At 42.3% G+C, this 20,490-nt stretch overlaps 1 protein-coding gene across 7 annotated transcripts; it reads right to left on the bottom strand.

Moving 5' to 3' along the window:
- Nucleotides 1–93: 93 nt before the first annotated feature.
- On the bottom strand, nucleotides 94–13,115 carry LOC112893416 (protein PHYLLO, chloroplastic). Of its 7 annotated transcripts, none has more exons than XM_025960741.1 (27): nucleotides 12,707–13,115; nucleotides 11,810–12,003; nucleotides 11,591–11,708; nucleotides 10,698–10,814; nucleotides 10,289–10,393; nucleotides 10,043–10,102; nucleotides 9,297–9,365; nucleotides 8,940–9,050; nucleotides 8,682–8,876; nucleotides 8,335–8,433; nucleotides 7,385–7,951; nucleotides 7,024–7,248; nucleotides 6,255–6,557; nucleotides 5,835–5,902; nucleotides 5,485–5,643; nucleotides 5,075–5,200; nucleotides 4,859–4,990; nucleotides 4,661–4,769; nucleotides 3,586–3,738; nucleotides 3,268–3,510; nucleotides 2,990–3,157; nucleotides 2,657–2,800; nucleotides 2,108–2,569; nucleotides 1,504–1,800; nucleotides 1,265–1,422; nucleotides 1,050–1,157; nucleotides 94–845 (listed from the first exon to the last, which is right to left on the bottom strand). In XM_025960741.1, exons 1-27 carry the CDS (start codon nucleotides 13,067–13,069, stop codon nucleotides 590–592), a joined length of 5,109 nt encoding a protein of 1,702 aa, XP_025816526.1. In that variant the 5' UTR covers nucleotides 13,070–13,115; the 3' UTR covers nucleotides 94–589. The 7 variants fall into 7 exon arrangements, with proteins under 7 accessions (XP_025816526.1, XP_025816525.1, XP_025816516.1 ...); XM_025960740.1 differs by having other exon boundaries at nucleotides 1,265–1,434; nucleotides 12,707–13,114; XM_025960731.1 differs by having other exon boundaries at nucleotides 1,265–1,800.
- Between the last annotated feature and the right edge of the window lie 7,375 nt (nucleotides 13,116–20,490).

The raw sequence follows: 20,490 nt of genomic DNA, 5'->3' as shown, positions 1-20,490 counted from the left end.
CAGTCAGGAATCGCACAGAAGCCAGTGGATCGACAGTCGGCCGGTTCCCGGATCCCAACAAGACCAAGGAAAAACAAGCAGTCACACACTGCGTTCATAGAAGGTAGTATACCTCAAGCTGCTTAGATTTACACAAAAAGTCATCAATCGCTGCAGTTCAGTAAAACTTTGACCAAAGCCGCTGCCCAAAGGCGGATGTAGAATAGTTGAACACACTGACTCCAGATGTGAACATGCTGAGAGCTGCCAGTAGTAAACGTAGTAGAAAGCTGGCCCACGTCAAAGAACACGCTACACCGATTAACTGCATCACATGAACTGACGAACCATACGGAAGTCAGTCCATGGAGGGTTTTTGTCTATTAACCAAGGCTCAGACGGGAAAAGTTGCTGCATTGACGACCATAAGATGCAAGATGCAGGCTCCCACGAAAAAAAGCTGCCATTTTCTGGAAGAAAAATTGGCAACTATCTCGGGCAAATTGCAATGTAGAGCGAAGAACTCCCCCTGCATCTGAGGACAACTCCAACAAACCTAAAGACTCCCTTTTGTAAGAACTCCCCCTGCATCTGCGTGGTTCAGGTGTTCTCAGTGCAGCTTTTGTAAGAACTTCCGCACGGCCCTTACCAAAGGAAGAGGGTTCTCAACATGCACAGCGTGCCCGGCATCTGGGATAACGATCATCTCACAGAGCTCGTCTCCATCACGACCATCAGATCCGCGTTCGCCGTGCTGTGTTATCTCGCTGCACATTCTCTGTGAGATGCCTTTGAATTTTGTGTCCTTTTCACCTGCAACGATGAGTAGAGGCCTCTTCAAGTGTTTCAAGTCTTCCCACAGGGACCTGGTACACATTGAAACTTGCATAAGGCTGAATCACACGAATAATGTCCACTAGGAAAGTACAACCGGCCATTTGCTTATCAATTTCATTATCAGTGTCTGACATGTCTGTACCAACTCATTGACACAGTTGGTACAGCTATAAACAGGATGGCACATAACACTGTCGATGCAAATTTACTAGAGTACAGGAAGGTAATCTTACCTTTGTCTCCCTACGCTTGAGTCTGCAAGAACCTTAGCTAGAGCTTTAATATCCTTGTGTTTATTGCGTGTCCTCACTAGAGAATTGAACTTTGGATGCTCTCGTAGACTGGCACATAATGGAGAAAGAATAATGTCATATACATGTTAAGGATACAATGTATAGTTTATCTCCATCTTTGCACAGGAAATAATCAAATAAGTCAGTTCCTTCACCTGGTCCACATTCTTGCAGAGTACCATGTTTCAAGAAAACATTCGAGCCCACAAGACATCAGGAACTTAGCTCTTGATTTATCAATAGCAATACGACGTCTCCTACTCTCTTCATCTCTCAATCCAGGACTTCCTGATATGATCACAGCTCCACGAATCTGTCTTGGACTCTGGCATAACCAGCTCAGAATCAGCATAAGAAAGAAGTGCACAGAAAAGATAAATATTGAGAAAGTTACCGAGTGAACTTGATTTAGCGCCATGTGGAGTGCAATCCTAGCACCCATTGAATAGCCAACCACCACCACCTCACCATCAGTTATTTGTGATATCAACTTCAGCAACAAATCTGCAAGAGATTGCACTGTAATAGGAAATTTTTCTGAATTTTCAACATGATGCTGCAGCACTTGTGACTCGCCATGACCAGGAAGATCAACTGCAATGACCCGTGCACTGGGGGAGAGAGCTTTCATCATAGGAACCCAATCGTCACTCGTACCAAGAAATCCATGAAGTAAAAGAACAACCTTTTCCTGCAGGCACAAAACAATATATCAAGTATCAAATTCTTAACATGATATTCTACCTCCTTTTCAATTAACTTACACGTTATTCTTAACATGATACTAATAGTTCCTCGGCACAGATCATGTGCCAAGAGGCTGCACACCAAGAATTGAGGAATTCTTACACTTGTATGGTCAGTGGTCAAATGCACAGAATAAATTCTTATACAACAATGACAGTGAATATAGCATCTGAATTTTCAAGAGAAAAGAAATACATGCATGGCATGTTCCCTCTGAAAAAGAATTTTCAATAATATAGAAGAATTCTTACATTTATATGATCACCAGCCTCTTGAAGTTTGACTAGATAAGAACAATCGTCCACATCAACTTGGACAGAATATGACCTCAGTTTTTCATCATTATATGTCCTTTCTATCTTATTGTTGTTAATGTTTAAGTGGTGAAGATAACCACGGGCATCTTCTACTGAAGCTCGGATCCCGTCACCAAGTGGGGTTGCATGGATATTTAACTTCTGCTCTGATACATCTTCCCTTAACCATTGATATGTTCCAAGTCCATGTGCGACAACCCCACATGTATCTTTGTTCTTTATTCTGGAGACTACGGAGTTTTGTTGGTCAACATAATGTGCTAACTGTATATAGGATGCCAAACCTACAGAACTCTCATACGCACTACTGATGACAGCCATCTTATCGTGCATCTGAGCCCATTTTGCTATGTGAGCTGCCTTCTCAAAACCTCCAACAACACTGGGTTTAATAACCTGAGCATGGCAATTAAAGCAAGGTCAGATATATAATAGAATAAGCAATCTTCAAAACTAGCCCACAAAGTTTTTCTCAGTTCTCACAAGAGCAACTATTCCTGGATGCACAAACTGATGAAGCTTAGGAATTACATCCCCCTTAAGGTTGTCAATTGTCTCATCTAGTGCGACAGGCAAGCCACTCTTGCCACAGAACTTGATGAGATCATTTAAAGAGCTCACTGGTTCCTGTAGAGTAGAAAAACAAAAGAAGATTCTCAAGAAAAAACAAGATAAAAATATGCCTAGTGGGAAATGGAAGGAATCCCAGCCCCAACTAACAAGTACTATAGCAACAAGGTGCAGAAGTAGGCAAGTTTCATGTTTCGCATATTTCAGAGTTTTTAATACAGAGCTGATGAATAGAAGGTATAGTACCTCAATGTATTCCAATTGAAGGCTTTTAGCCCTAGATCCAAATTCAACTGCCTGTTCATATGTCCATTTCTGATTTGCATCAACACGGATATTGATCTTGTATCCTACAACTTCTCTTATTTTATGAAGAACAGCTGCATCCTCAATAGGGCTTTCACGACGCCCAACCTTGCAAAGAGATTTTGAAAACGAAAATGTCATACCTTGATCAGCAAAAACTAGTCTATAAAAACATTAACTATCATGCGTTATGATTACAGAACCAGATGAATAGTTACCTTCAGTTTAACTGTGGTAAAACCTTCAGCAACCAGTTTGGCGACAGCAAGTGCTACTTCCATTGGAGTACCATTGCAGTCTACTAGTGCACAGATCTCTATACCGGCATAGCTGTTCTGATCTCGTACTAAGGGGTCGGAACCAGCGAGAAATTTGGACAATCCACATTTCCGTTGTGACGCAAGTAAATTAAGAATGGCCATCTCCAATCCGCATTTAACACTTGGGAATATCGAAGAAGGCTGAGATGAAGTAAAAAAGAGAAAACTTTAATCTCTTAAGAAATAAGTGCTAACAAGTTTGAAAAGTTCTCTTACAGGAATCCCTAGGCTTGTCCATATCCAATTGGAAAAGGACCCTCTCAGCAAAGGAATAACATCTAGCTCAGAATCTTTCATCCTGTGGAAAAGAAATCTAAGTTGCTCTTCGACATCCAACAGATCCTCCTCATGAATTTCAATTGGTGCAACCTGTTACAAGAAGTGGATCAAAAAGCTTTCAAAAAAAAAGAAGTGGAGCAAAACTAAACTCTTGAACATGCCTCTGATGTATACCTAACAATTTTCTGCACATGCAAAATCAGAAATACAGTTGCTAGGAAGCATATTTAGTAACACAAACCCATTGCTAGGTGCTACCATGCAAACACATATGTGAATATCAGGATGAGATCTGGACACATCAGATCCAAATCCAATAAATCTTGAGCCATCTTCTGTCATTTGGTCATTCCTTCCTGTTTTATTTGCCGTATTTGATCCATAACTCTTTTTTGGGTGTGTGAGTTGGGTGTCCCCTTTAGGATACATAGCTCTCGAGGAAAAGAAAATTTGTATATGATTTTTGAACGTATTGAGTGTTATTTGCAAAATGCTCAATGATGATATCCTTCTGTCCAATTAAATCTAGTCAGTCTGAATGCCACCCATTGGCCTACATTGGAAATTTCCATCCACCTACAAATGATTATAATGTGATAGGTGGGTTGAGTCAGGTAGATGTAGTTTGTTTGTGTTTTTCCTAAAGAATGGTTTGCTCCGGTTTTTTGGTGATGATGTGGCTCACATGTTGGCACACAATTTTTCTGTAAGGAGGGAAGGAGTGAAAAGAGCACCGCTACCAAGTCCGTAATTTATACTATTAAAGGAGATCTGAATTGGGAAAGGGTAACCTAATACCAAAATATTTATTTGTGCAGTACAAGATATTAGTCACCATATTATTAGCCATATATACTGTTGTACATATACTTTCCTCTTCTATCTGAGAACAGTAGACTTTCCTCAACTTTCAAAATACCCATATCTGTAGCCCTGCTTCAATTACAGGCAACTTAATAACAGATGCACTATGCTAGAAACAATAAAAATCACAAAAGTGTTAAAGACAAACCTCACCAAATCCTGCAATGTTATCATCCATACAAAGCTTCAGAATAAACCCTTCATGAGAGAATCTGCCATCAGATAGCCCAGAAGTACGTGGTGCAGAAAGCTGGATCCTGTTTTCAAATGATGTTTCAAAAAGATAAATTGTGGTAGATGTGGGGGTGGAAGCATTACATATATCATTATAGATCACCGCATATACCTGTACAGCATGTATTCCGCTCCATGAATTGTATAAACAGGCATGGCATCTAACTCACTCTTAGAACATGGATCTCCCAGAAGATAATCCAGATACCGAGTTGTAGAATATGCAGAGAACTCGCTCATAATTCTGCAGAACTAGTAGAAACGTAAGTAAATGGTGGAGAGAACATTATAAAATAATGTAAAAAAGTAATTTAGTTTAGATGTGAACCTATGAAAGTCTGCATTGCTATCAATGCTATTGTCTACTTCTACCACACAATCAATCTGTTCCGCTTTAGATTTCACCAAGGCATCATGAAGCTCTGCTTTTGTTTGAACTCGAAGATGCTTTACCCTGCAACACAAGTAGTGAAGAGTGCTGAGAAGAAAAAACTCAGTACTAGAAAATATTTCATTATACATAATAGACTCCATAACCAACAATCTCAAACACCTTTCAGAGTCGCTAGTTTATATATGGGCTTCAGGGGTAAATAATGGTAATAGTTAACTTTGGCAGGCCGAAGCTAGTACACAATTCCAGCCTTCCAGGCATAATAAAAGAAAAAAATGCCAGCATGAATCATTACAACCAGATAGGACACGTAAGCAGAAGAACTGAATACCAATTGATGTTACCTGTGTGCAGCGCAGAGGTTGGAAATTGATATGTCATGCATTGTGTAGAAGAATTTCTTCAAAATTTGTGGTGAAGTATTTTTCGCAATTGGTAGAAGGCTGAAGATCGCACCGCCATGATTGTTCACAACAATTATCGTCATAGGTTTCCTCCGTGCCCTTCAATAATATCAATAACATTATCCCTAATGAATATTACCATCCAATGTCATGACAACACAGGAGTAGCTTCGGCAATAGGAATATCAATAATTTTTATGACTTTCACTAATTTAAACTAATAGGAATGGACCATCGGTCAAGAGTCCATAGACAGGTCACAGGTGCGGAGAAAGGTTTGAACTTCAAACCTTTGGTTGAGAAGTGCCAATCCATTTGTGTCATGAAGAAAAGATATGTCACCAACCACGCAGAATACCTGAGAACATACAGAGTCAAAGTTGTGAGATCAATTTGTTATTGGCGCCATACAGGTTGTGGGGGTCTGCTGTTTTTCGGTGTGCCTTATCCAGTTTCTGTTTTGTTTGCTTTTGCTTTGTTTTTGTGTTGTACTTGTATTCCTCATTCCTCAAGTGAATGATTAAGCAAACATCTATTGATAAGTGTGGCATCTTTTTCAAGGAGAACAAACATGTCCATAAGTTAAGCTCACATCAAAGATAAATAGAAAATGTACAAGAACATATTCACTTAATCAGACTAGATCTTTTGTTGCCTCTAATAGGAATATTTTCACTAGAGCATGAAGTTTAACTAAAGAAACAACCTACATGCTTGTTTGATCCAACAGCAAATCCGATTGCTGTGCTGAGCAAACCATCAATGCCACTTGCTCCTCTGTTCCCAGCCACTAATGTGCCAACAAACTCCGGAAAATGATGCATCATCAGGCTATTTCCATTTGAAGTGTAATTAGTCCAGCCCTTGCCAAACATGTCTAAGTCTCGGACGACCATGCTGTTCCCAACAAACATGATAGCATCACCATAAAGTGACTCCCCAATTACATGAGCAACATATGGTTCTGTAAGTGACCATTTCGAATGTATCTGAAACATTATCTCCTGAGCAACCTGGAGTTAGGCAACAGTTGTCAGAACACTTGATAGCAAAAGGGGCAAAAGGTTTTGTCAGTTATTTCCAGGGAAAGAGTAGCGCAAATCTCTGGTCAATATAAAACTAGAGGCTTCTCTATAGTTAAGTTTCAAGGCACAAATACATTGGCTGCAACAGGTAAGTTACTTCATTTAAATCTCACTCAGAAGAAATAAAATATTCACTTATGTCAATGTTAGCTAAAAGGTACATGCCAAAAACTGCTAGTGCTACTTTGAAGTTTCAATAAGCTGTGAACCCTTTTATCCATTGTAAAAAAGGTATACAAGTGCTAGCTTGGTGGACTTAAAGAAATGAAACAAATGGCTAAGTTCAGAAAAGGTTAATTATATATACACATGGAGAAGTCTTGTCATATCCATCGCATGATCAAAGGCATTTTGTTATGTTATTACAAGATAGCTACCATGTTCTAGATCATACCACTGAATTAGCAACCATCAAAATATCTGTCCATCTGCTTGTCTTCCTTTGAAAAGTACGCCCGCACAAACTAGCAGCAAATTCCACTACACTAGCTTGTATTCTGTGAGTGACAACATGTGATGGATCATGACGGCATGGATGCCTATCAATCAAGATGTAGGAAGATGGGGAGCAAGTCTCGAGAAACATTCCCACTCGTTTGCTAGTAATACGACTACCAATCTGCCAATCGAACAGTACCAACTTAAACGCATTATGCCATAATAAAAATGCTGCATACATACATAATAATGAAAAAAGAAACAAAAGGGGAACGGTCTGAAAAAACATAGAATCCATGAGTTATGAGGAGAAAAACCTGAACAATGACATCTGGGCTTATCCAGTTTTTAGCAGAATCAGACAATAGAATTTGATCAATGTGGTCTATAAACAAAATGCTCTTATCAAACAGTGGGAACAAATTTACTACTTTCCGCAATCTTAGTCCAGACAGAATATCAGTAGCAATTGGCCAGGAGAGGTGCTTAGCTAGCAAAGCCACGGCCCACATGTCATCATCTGTATGTAGAGCACCAACTAATAGAAGCCCTTGTTCTGCCTTCTCTATGATCTGCAGAAGCTCCATTACTGAGCAAGAATAATTACCGAATGCAGAAACCGTTTTCATTATTAGGTATCTGGTATACGGCTCACTATTTGTAAACCACTTATCCAAACCTCTCAAACAGTCAAGATTCCAATCTCGATCAGTGTAATCTAGAGGTTCTCTAAAAGCACAATTTAAATGCACTGGGCCTTGTGGAACTTGCATTGCATAGTAGGCTGCTGAGTCAAGTGTTGTGAGAACCATTCTTGCATGAATTTGGTCACTGGGCGGAGGGAGATTAAAAAAATATCTTACAAAGGTACCAAAATGATTGACCTGAAAAATGAAAATGAAACTGTTGAGATAGGCTGTCCACAAATTTCATTGAAGAACAAGGATAGAACTTGCCATTTTGCCAACGAGTTTGCATGGCACCACAATGGGCTCAAAGAGAAATAAATCAAGTGTCAAACCTGCAATCCTAACAAGTGCAAGTTTATGTATTATGTATTGGTGTTTATTATGTGGGGGTATAATAAATCTTAAGGCTCACTTGGTCTATAACTTATTCACATGATAATTGTTAAGAGAACAACATACCCAATGTTTATGCGCAATAAGAAAGGTAATTCAAATTCTAGAGTAATGTGCAAAACTCATACAGAATAGGAACTGTTCTCAAGAAATTTGTATTTTAGAATCTATGTAATCACCGGTACCTGATTGATGGCTTGGTTAGCTCCAGCATCATGCAACTCAGGAGGACGATCAGCTGTGAGTAATATAATTGGTACGAAATCTTGACTTGCCTCAACCACCTACATGCGGCCCAGTGCAACTCGATTAAGCAGTCTAGAAAATGTTTCTCTTTGATTTATAAAGAACTCATCTACTAACACATCCAGATCATATTTTATGGGATTCCCATTTTATAATTTCATATAAAGCTATTCAGAAGCACTACACTATGCAAACTTGCTGGATATGATACAGAAAAACGATCGTATCTCACAATAATGGAATAAGGAAATGGGGCACTTTTAAGAAAGAGAAATTTGCCACTCACTGAAGGAAGAAGATTTGATACAGCGGTTCCTGACGATGTGATTACTACTGCTGGCTTCCTAGAACCTCTCCCATAGCCAAGAGCATGAAATCCAAGTGACCGTTCATCGTAACATGATATGCATGTTGTCAAAGGATGGCATGTAGCAGAAAGTGCAAGGGGGGATGATCTCGACCCTGGAGCTATACAGAAGTACTAAAGCAAAGTGGATCAGAAGCATTCTAGACATGCTAAAGGCTTTGAGTTGGTCAATCTTACCGTGAAACCAAGTCTAACACATTCTTCAACTAGAAGGGATGCCCATGCCAAATTTATGTTAGAGCAGTGCTTGATGAAAGATTCTGTCTCATTTTGTTGCAAGCATAACTCCTATAAATAATAGGAATATTATTAGTTATGGTTATAGAGCGACGAACTTGTTTGATCTTTCATAATCTAACCATAGTTTTTGCATTGCAACTATAATCATATACCTTTTATGTGTAATTGTGTCCATTTTTTTTTCTGAATTGGTAAGTGCTGTAGATTGTAGAAAAGCCTAATATACCAAGGGTCTGTTTTTGAATAATGAATTGTTGGCCATATGCAGCTAAAGATACCTAGGTATAATCATACCATGTTTGAACAAAAGAGGAACTCTGGTGAAAATCTAACAAATGACTGATCAGAAGACAAAAACTTGTCCTGCAAAAGAATAAATGCCAGAAGTGATCAGGGATATAATTCGATGGAACACATAACAAAGAACATAAACTACAGACCTTCAGAAAAGAAGGAAAATTAACAAAAAAATGTTTCTTTGTCCTTCAATTTTGATGTTAGGTCCATTTTAACCATGAAGTTTTCAGCTCCCAACTGCCAGGTGGCACCAACATGTTAGTCATCCCCACCAGTTTAATGACTCAGAGATTTACAGGGTCTGGCAGACCCTTTTATAGAAGGTTTACTTTCAAACTGCAAACAAAATTTAAGGGACTAAAAGAAAACTTCACTCACTCTCCAAATTAATGTGGTAAAATTATACCATGACAAAGACAAAATATCAACTAATAAAATACCTATGTTTCTTTTTATAGAACGTATAGGATTTGAAAAGGTCAAACTCGATAAAATTTTAGGATTTGAAAAGGCCAAACTCCATAAAATTTTAACTAAAAATTAGTCAAATTATGTGCATGATATGAAAGAGGAAGTGATGACCAAAATACAGTTCTAAAAACTTTTTCAAATCCTATTATGCCTTATAAAAAGAAACGAAGGGAGTATCTTTTGTAAGAAGCATGAAATTCTTCAATGGGCAGAATTGTTTTATAAAAAATCAACCAAAATCACAGAGCTGTATAATGCTCCAGGAAACTTACCAAGGTTAAGGGGATACCTTTTGCTTCTATTGTGGCGAGCAGTTCTGTATCCAAATACACCTGTTAAGGTGGATCCAACAAAATTGAAATTAACAGCCAGTGTCAGAGGGTAATAGGAAGATCACCCCCCAACCACCACCTACCCACCCACCTACCACCATTACCCCGCGCAAGTTTCCATGTTTTGAATTAGTAGAGCATACTTTTCTCAAACATAGTATGCACAATCCAAGGCAGAAATATTACCAACTGAGGATTCCCAGTCTCTGACAAATGTGCATCTCCAGAAATGTAACTTGGTACCAAACCTTTGTGACAAATGCTATCCAAAGGATCATAGCTATTTTGTATCTGTTGGTAAAATATAAAAAACAAACAAATAAGCAAGCGTATTTATTGAGATGACCTAAAAGGGTCAAAGGCCGGCAAAGTAAATAAGCTTTTTTATTATGTCAGATGTTACAGAAGCATAATAGTGCATACACAGTGAGGTCTCGTACATTACATATCCGAGCCTTTGTAAACTCGATCAGATTATATAAAAAAATTAAAGAGGGAGAAGTTAAAAAACAGGCGATAAATAAGCAAGATATAAGAGGAGGAAAAATGAAAATTATTCAGCAATAAGTTGAAAAACCTGAAGAATTACACATACCTGATCAAAGCAAGATTCAAACAAAGAAACTGCATCCTCAAATGTGTGAGAAACAGAATCATCCCAAATCATAGTTGATGATAAAATGGAACAACTATCAAACTCGCTCAGCTCAACCTGTAAGATAAATGTTGCTGAGAATCACAAATGCTAGAAAGTCAAATATGTACATGATGCCTGCAAACAATAACTGAGAAACAATTGTGAGTTAGTATAGATTGCAACACGACTAGTTTGCAGAAATGAAATAGAAAAAAAAGGAACTATCCAACAATTTTCCTCATCCCTCGACAAAACTAATTTCCACTTTGGACTCTCTTAGTAGCATTGCTTTTGCACAAGTAATACTCAAATGAATATTGAGGTGTAAAATTATATGACAAGAAAATTATAAATCGTGTAATGTTATGGCCATAATACTCAGCCAGACATTTCCATTCACCAACTTGCTGAGGGACCAAGTCAGGCTCGCTAAGCTAAACACTTGGTCCATCGGGCAATGCTGGTCAGCAAACATTGCATTCATTTGAAAAATGCTTCAGCCACAACTTTCAGTATTTTTTTTTCCTTTTACATAAAATAAGGTCTGCACTGTCGATATCGGTGCAATCACACCATTGATGCATGTAAGAACTAAATATAGTGTTGCTTCACGCCTCAAACAAGGAATCATCTTGCACACAACAGATTACTTTGAGGGCAACTGAAAAACTAAAAACGGAAAGGGAACCCTAAGTGTTTAAGCTTTGGATCAATGTGACCATGTGAGCCATCAGGATCAAGTGAAGTTAAAAAAAACAAAGATAATACATGAAACTTGAGATCTGAATATAAAATGACTTCTACATTGAGTTCATATTGCACAAAAGCTTATCACAATACTTAGTTCTTACCTGAGGGATGAAGAGGTAATATGAGCCAAGTTTCTCCTCTATGGATGACGATTCCTTGTCATATTTCATGCCTACAAATCCATAAGCCCTTATCAAGTGTGAATCAGAAGAAATATATCTGCAGGGAAAGTAAGTCCTAATTTTGTTAGGAATGTGTGTGCATAAGTCAGAGAAAGGGTGAGAGGGAGGGGGGGGGGGGGGGGGGGGGTGGAACCTCACCTCAATACTAAATCAAATCCATTTTTTACTGGGTAGGAACCGTGCAAACAAATTGCAGAACCAATGCCACATATTTCAAGTTGAGATGATGGACCAGAGGTTAGCTTCCTCGATAAATAAAACTGAGGAAACAAGGATGATCCTCTAAACTGAGAGCACCAGTTGAGTGCCTTTGTACTGGGTGGAACAAGTACCTGCACCATTGCATGTTGGCTTTAATCATCTTCCAATGTTTCTTGGACTTCAAGGGATGAACAAATTCATGCTGAATTCATTAGGTGAGTAATTTGTCTAGACAAATGTATATGTTGCACATTTCCATGCGACTATGCCAACAGCAAACAGTGCTCTGGCTGCACAAATTTGAGTAAATATTAAACTAAAGAATGTAGGATGAAGTCTCGTTGAACCCTAAGGGGAAACTAAGAGCAAGTTTCAGAGCAAACCCAAAGGCTGCATTTGGCATAAGTCCATAACACCAAAGGAGACACTGAATCCATAATAGAATTCCATCGCATTAAACTTAAATGATAATATCATCCACTTCAAATCATGGTGACTAATAATCGGATCACGCAATAGCAAATTGGGAGGGAGATAGTTTGCATGCTAACAGAACGAATTGACCAGCAGCGAGTGATCTAACCGTTGTTTTCTCCCAAACTTAATTCTAGCTTTGCCCAACGGCGTCAATCAAATTTGAACAGATGTGATGGAAATGAAACAAGGATAGGATCATCGCAACTACAAAGCGAGCACCCAAAGTTCCGCAAGTGCTCCCCACACGCAGACGCCATCAGTCATCACCAGTCAAAACTGCACCCGCTACACTTCAGTCTTCACCACGTATCCTATTAATAACGCCACGAAAGAGTCGCGATGATTCCCACAGCTTACCTCGAACCTGATCACGCCGCTCGTGGCGCCAGCAGGCGGGCTGGCCTTGAGCTCATCGGCGGCCCGCCGCAGCGCGCCGAGGCCGTCGCCGACAGTGAGCGCGGGCGGAAGCCTCCGCGCGAACGACACGTCCACGGGGAGGTCCCGGTCGCCGATCTCACCCACCTCGTCGACGTCGATCACGATGCCCGCGCGCCGCCCGGCCGCGGAGTCCGCGCGGAGGCGGCAGAGACGGCGGGGACCGCCGCGGAGGCGGCCGCGGTTGGAGCGGCAGAGGCGGCGAGGGGATGGGAGAGAGAAAGCGAGGAGGGGGCGGACTGGGAGGCGGAGAGGGAGACGGGGAGGGGGCGAGACGGCGAGCATGCCTGCCGGCGGGCGGGTGCGCAGGAGGAGGGGCGGAAGAGGCGAAAGCGAGCGGTGGGGGAAGTGGACGTTTGGGTTTAAGACGGACGGAAGGGGATAAGGTTCATGGGCCCAGCCAGACACCTCCGCCGCGTGTGGGCTCTACACGGGCTGGGCTTGAGGGGTAGAGTGTGGGCTGAATGGACCAAATTATTCTTTTGTTTTTTGATGGACCTAATTATTTATTTATTTACCCCTCAAAATATTTATTTATCTCGGAACAGCGCAGCAGACCTGACGCTCCAAGATCCTGTTTTCTCGTCCCCATCATAATATGACATAAGATAAATTCCTCTAAAAAATGAGTTAGTTACATGGAGCAGAAGAGGCCTAGAAAGCATAGTTGAGCAGGTTAGGGGAGCTTTGCTCAACAAAGAAGGGAGTTGTTGACTCGTTGAGTGTTCTCGATAACATGCAAGTGGATGTCTAATATTTTTAATATTGTTTTTAGACCGGCTATTTAATTATGATATTATGCTCTTTTAGTTCATTTTTTCTCTCAAATTATTTAAATTATTTACGCAGAATGTTATTTTAATTTATTTTATCAACCTTTTAGATCGATCTAATAACCTAAAATATATATAATTTGTATTCCTATTCCTCGAGCTCCATGTACCCAGGGTCTAACTAGGATGTTTGACAAGGCATGGTGTTTGTTTGAATGATCTCCATGTCTGCTTTCGTTGAAAAGTTGTGTGGATCCCACGTTTCAACGTAGAGCAAGTCTAGGAGACAATGTCAGTTACTCCATACAGATTTACACTTTTGTGTGGTTCCTCTTCGTGTTGAGCATGGATGAAAGTTCTCCGTCAAACACGCGTACGCTGATCCCGCCTCTCCATTTACTTTTCGCTGCTACCTGCAAGCAGCACGTTCCAGTCTTCTAGATGAGGTATACTGTTTACAAGTGTGGTTGCTATGAGCACGTAGCAAAAAACTGTCGTACTTTAAAGTACCTAGTAGATCTATATCTCAAATCTGTGGGTCGTATATGCAAAAGTTAAGGTTCAAGATATGAAGCTCGCTTCAACCAGACTTTCTTTAAGGAGGCTAGTTGTTCAAAGCAAGTTCCAAAAAAACCAAGCAACAATGAGACAAATAATAAGTTAGGTGACCTCAAGGAGAGCATGGAGAACATGATCGTAGAGAATTCACTTCAGGTGATGTGTTTGGAGACATGGAACAAATTCAAGATTCCACAGACGTAATAATATTTAATGTCCTTAGAAATATTGTAATAATTAAAGTTGTTATCATACTTTTACATTGAATAAATTAATAATATGTAATTATATCAAGCACACTTAATATTCAATAAAATAAGTATGCATTCTATATCTCTGAAAAAAATTTCTGATTTAAATTCTTCATTCTATATATAGTTTGAATGGGAGTCAATTCAATGGAGGAAGAAATATGCCTAGTGGATAGTTGCACCATGAATACTATACTTAGAGAAACAAAATATTTCCATAATCTTACCAAAAGAGAGGAAATGTTGTAACAATCGCTGGACGCGATGCGATGATAGTAGGCACTGGTCGTGCTACTGTCACACTTCCTATGGTATGCAAATTACAATCGAGTAGCTTTATTATATTCTGATTCAACTCATACCCTACTAAGTTATAAAGATATCCGGAAAAACGGATTTTATGTTAAAACACACAAAAAGAATAAAGAAGGATATCTTCTTTTTACTAAAGATACTGGATATGGGCAAACAAATTGTTGAAAAAATTTCTTCCTTTTCATATGGATTGTACTAATGCATACATCAAACCCGTCAAGCATGTTGCATATAAGGTAATTTTCCAAAATGTTAACACATTTCAAACATGGCATGATTGCCTTGGTCATCCTGGTGTAGGGATGATGCGGAAAATTATTAGTAATTCAATTAGTCATAATTTATAAAAGGCTAAATTCGCTCAATTCTCAGACTTTGTGTGTACTGCATGTGCAGAAGAGAAGTTAATTCTAAGACCATTGCATCGTTAAAAATGAATCACTTAACGCATTCAAGGTGATATATGTGGTCCTATTCAACCATGTGGACCATTAAGATATTTCATGGTTCTCATCGATGCATCTACACGATGGTCCTATGTGTGTCTTTTTATCAACATGAAACCATGCATTTACTAAGATAATTGCTCAAATTATCAAGTTACAGGCAAATTATCCTGAATATCGGATTCAATCCATTCACATGGATAACGCTGCTGAATTTTCCTCAAGAGGCTTTAATGATTATTGCACGACATTAGGTATTCAGGTCTAGCACTCAGTTCCATATGTCTATGCTCAAAATGGTTTAGCGTAATCACTTATAAAGAGGATAAAGCTTATTGCAAGACCAATGTTGATGAATTGCAAGTTACCAACCACGTGTTGGAGCCATGCAGTTTTACACGCTGCTGATCTGATTCAATTGCGTCCAACTGCTTATCATACTAATTTCCCCTTAGAATTAGTGCGTGGAAATCCATCGAGTATTTCCCATCTGCGTAAGTTCGATTGCGCTAAGTACGTATCGATATCACCACCGCAGCGTACATCCATGGGTTCTCATAGAAGAATGGGGATCTATGTGGAATATCAATCTCCATCGATCATAAAATATCTCGAATCCCTGACAGGGGATTTATTCACGGCTCGGTATGCTGATTGTATTTTTTATGAAGACCATTTCTCGGCATTAGTGGGAGAAACAAAGTACCAAAATATGTGCCAGGAAATCGATTGGAATGTGCAAGGCATTCCGGCCTCTGATCCACGTACTTAAGAAACTGAATTTCAAGTTCAGAAAATTATAGATTTGCAACATATTACAAATAATCTGCCTAATGCATTTACTGATTATAAAGGTGTCACCAAAAAAAAAGTGGACATACCCTCAGAAAACCACTCAACCTCCAAAATAGAAAAAGAGGGGGGAGGAGTATGGCTACAATGTAGGAAAAAACTTCTTGCAAGCAACTGCAGAAACAGAAGAATAAATCTTCAGAAACTGTAAATGTCGGTCAAGCTCTTGTTGACAGACACGTATTGGACAGTTCAAATTCGGTGGATGGGCAATATCCACAACCTAGCTCAGCGGTGCAACTAAATACTGAGGCTAGGATATTGGAGTATCTAGATTCTATCATAAGAGGAAATGACGAGGAATCATCAAGGGTACAAGAGATTTCAATTAATTATATTAATTCTGGAGAAACATTTAATAGAAAGATTACTATTGTCGACACATATTTTTTCGAACAAATTGAAAACAATATTCTCAATGATCCAGATCCAAAGACCATAGCAGTGTGTAGAAAACGCTCGGACTGGGCAAAGTGGGAAGAAGCAATTCAATTAGAAATAGCCTCGCTTTTACTAAGAGGAAAGTATTCACATCTGTGATGTCTACATCACCAAGTATCTTTCCTGTGGGATACAAATAGGTTTTCGTTCGAAAGCGGAATGAGAACAATGAAGTGGTGAGATATAAAGCAAGACTAGTAGCACAAGGGTTCATGCAGAGGCCCGGCATTGATTTCAATGGAACTTATTCTCTAGTTATGAGTGGAATCATATTCCGATATTTAATTTTATTAGCAGTAAAAAATATCTATCTATTCAGTTGATGGATGTAGTGACAGCATACTTGTATGGGTCAATGGATTCTGATATATATACGAAGGTTCCGGAAGGAATTCCCATACCTAATTTGAACGCAAATCGCAACATATATTGTGTAAAATTGAAGAAGTCATTTTATGGCTTAAAGCAATTGGGTCGAATGTGGTACAATCAGCTGAGTGAATTCTTTCTCAAGAAGCGGTACACTAGTAGTGATGATTCACCATGTGTGTCCATTACAATATAGGATTTTGTATTACTTGTGTGTATGTTGATGATCTTAATAACAATGGACACATGCAAGATATAAATGAAGCAAAAAATCATCTAACAATGGAGTTCGAGATGAAAGATTCGGGCCAAACCAAATTTTGTTTAGGTTTACGACTTGAGCATCTTCCTACGAGAATTTTTGTACATCAAGCCGCTTATATCCAAAAGATATCGGAGAAATTCAATATGCACAAATCATATCCATCAAAGATACTGTCGGTACATACAGACAGGGGTACCTCCTGCTAGGGTGTCCAGGCCCTTGGCGTCTCGCAATCTGTAATCTCCCCCTCGCCTTCTGGAAGACGAGGCATACGGCCCGGGCCTGACAGCTGGGACCGTGGTCTCCGGACCCTCCCCGTGCTATTCCAGGTCCGGGGCCTCCACGCCCCCAGGAAGGCTGGAGAGCTCTCGGGTAGCCCCCGCGGACCCGGTCTCCCCAGGGAGGTCCGGGGCTGCCACGTGTGATGGCCGGTCCATCACAGGCCAGACCGCTCCGACCGGCCTTGGGGGCCCGGACCTCCCTTCCCCCGGGAAGGGGTCCGGTGCCACCACGTGCCGTCCTACGGAGGGAGCGGGGCTGGCCCTGCCGCGTGCCTGCGGCTGGAGGCCCTTCGCGGGTCACCTCCCCACCTACCAGCATTTAATGCGGCAGCTGGGCCGGGCGCGCCCAAGTCAAAAAGAGCGGCCAGCCACTGACACACGGGGCAGATATGCTGACACTACGGTAAGTCTGCTTGACCTGAAGGCGGCGCGTCGTATCACCGTGCACAGTGCGCGGACTGTGTACAGTCCCGTCACGGCGCTGCACGCGTGATGATGGCCTGTAATAGGCGAGCCAAGGCGTGCGCTGTAACAGTGCGCACGCAACGGGTCAGTGCTGTTTCACCGCGTGGCAGGAGGTTCCATCCCAACAGTGACAGCACGGCTTCACTGTTGGGCAACGCAGACAGCGGACACTGTACAAGATAAGGCTGCACACGGCCATATCCTGGCAAAGGATACGCACATCAACTCCCCGATAGAGAAGACTACGGAGAGGAGCTGGAGATGAAGATCTCCACATCTCTCATAGAGCAGGCTCCTGTTGGCCGGGCCTACCTGTCGGAGCCCTGCACAGTGTAAACACTCCCTTTGGACTATAAAAGGGAGAGTGTACTCGTTAGGGAAGAGGTTCCAGGTTGCACACACACAAGCTTATGCTGCTTTCCATTCAGGCTCACGCGGCCAATACAACACCAAAGTGGACGTAGGGTATTACTCTCCGGCGGCCCGAACCACTCTAAATCTTCGTGTCCTTCCTGCGTTCATCTGTCCACCGATCGAGCACTCCTAAGTCTCCTCCAAACCCATCCTTAACTAGGATTAGGCGGGTGCTTTCCGCCACCCGGCTGGAGAATTCCTCCGACAGATACCTATGGTTGTACGGTCACTTGATATGAAAAAGAATAAATTTAGACCACGAGATGATAGAGAATAATTGTTGGGACCTGAGATTCCTTATCTTAGTGCCATTGGAGCGTTAATGTATCTTGCAAATAGTACCCGTCCAGATATTGCTTTTGCAGTGAATTTACTAGCTAGATACCAAAAGTTATTGGACACGAGTTAAAAATATCTTTCGATGTCTCAATGGTACAAAAGATCTTGGGCTTTTCTTTCAAAGTAATGCAGATTCAAATATGATTGGATACACTTATGCTGGTTATTTATTTGATCCCCATAATGCCAGATCCCAGACAGTCTATATATTTTTACACGGTGGAACAACCATATCATGAAAATCTTCCAAACAAATATTAGTGGCTACATCCACCAATTATTCTGAAATAATTGTTTTATATGAAGCTTCACGTGAATGCATGTGGCTACGCAGAATGATTAACCACATCCAACAATCATGTGGTATTGGTTCCATCGAATAACCGACTATTATTGTGACGCCCTAAAATTTACCAAAATCAAATCACGCGTTAAAACGTTAAAGACCACTCGTCGCCAGACCATAGCCCTAACCCCTGACCGTATCGCCATCCCATCCCGCACCGCTCGGAAGCCTGCCGTCCGCGCGCGGTCACCGCCGCGAATAGCGCCGGCGCAAGTCATTTCTCGCAGCACGCGAATCCCGCGCGCGCGTGGCCGATCGGCCGCGACTGCGGCCGCGATTGGCGCCGACGCGTTTTTCTTTTCCCCTCGCCGTTTCCCTCGCACCGCGCGCCTTCCCGCGCGTGGCCGACCGGCCGCGGTCGCCGCCGCGACCGGCGCCGGCACCTCTCCCTCCCTCTCTCTCTCTTTTCCCTCTCTTCTCCCTATTTCTCTTCCTTTTTCTTTTTCTTTTCTTTTCCCTCCCCTTTCCCTTTTTCCTTCTTTTCTTTTCCCTCCCTTTCCTCTTCTTCTTCCCTCCTTCCTGTTTTCCCTTTCCCCTGCTCCCGAGCACAGTGGCCGCGCGCCGGCCCTGTGCGTCGCGCCCGCGCTACCCTGGCCGTGCCGCGTGTACGCGCCCGCCCCCGCCTGCTCGCGTGCCCCGCGTGCCCGCGCCCCGCGCCGCGCCGCTCGCCGCCGCGCCCTGGCCCGGACCCGCGACACGCCGCGCCGCTCGCGCCCTGCACCCGCGCGTGCCGCGCCGCTCGTCGTCGCCGCGTCCTGCCCGCGCACGCGCCGTCGCTTCCCGTCCCGCACCCGCGCTGCACGCCACGTCGCGACGGCCGCGTGCGGCCGGAACGCCATTAATGGCGCCCGCACCGCCCGCCGGCCGCCATCACCTCGTTCCCCTCCGCCCCGTCGCCCCCGTCCTCTATAAATTGGATCCCCGCGCGGCTCACCCACCCCACAACCCACTCCACCACCCGGCCCCTCACCTCCCCCAGCCCGGCGCCGCCCCCACGGACGCCTCTGCCCGCCGCCGCAAGCCCCCGTGGGCGCGCTCCCTCGCCCCACCCCGGCCCGAGGTAAGGCCGGGGATCGGTTCCCCTCCTCCCTCTCTCCCTCTTCCCCCACTCCCTGGCCGCGATTGAGCCCTCGGCCGCCGGATTGGGGCCGGCGCCGAGCCTTCCCCTCCCTCCTCTGTTTTTCCCTGGCAAGGGGAGGAAGAAGGAGGGCTTTTTGCCCAAACCCCCTCCCCCTTTCCTGTATTCCCAAGGGGAAACCCCCCCTCTCTCATTTAATCACCTCTTTTACTAATGAGACCTCACTATTTTATTATTTCAAAACAAACCCCCCCCAAGACTTGAACCTAGATACGTTTGGCACTCTTTAGCATGCCCCGAGAAATTCTAGAATTTACAAAAAGGTCCTTGCTATTTCCAGATACTGATGAATAAACCCCTAGAGCCCTGTTTAAGCCCTGAAACCACCTTTAGCGCGTCATTTTATGTGCGAAACGACCTCCGATTGACCCGAAACTTTACCACACCCTTTCTAGCATAGTTTTAGCTATGCCATTAGGAAACCACCCAAAGATATCACCCCTAACTCCGTAA

Source organism: Panicum hallii, chromosome 1 (assembly GCF_002211085.1).
Source record: "Panicum hallii strain FIL2 chromosome 1, PHallii_v3.1, whole genome shotgun sequence".
NCBI classification, from domain to species: domain Eukaryota; kingdom Viridiplantae; phylum Streptophyta; class Magnoliopsida; order Poales; family Poaceae; genus Panicum; species Panicum hallii.
Note: the sequence above shows the minus strand (reverse complement) of the source record. Positions and strands in the feature narration are given on the sequence as shown.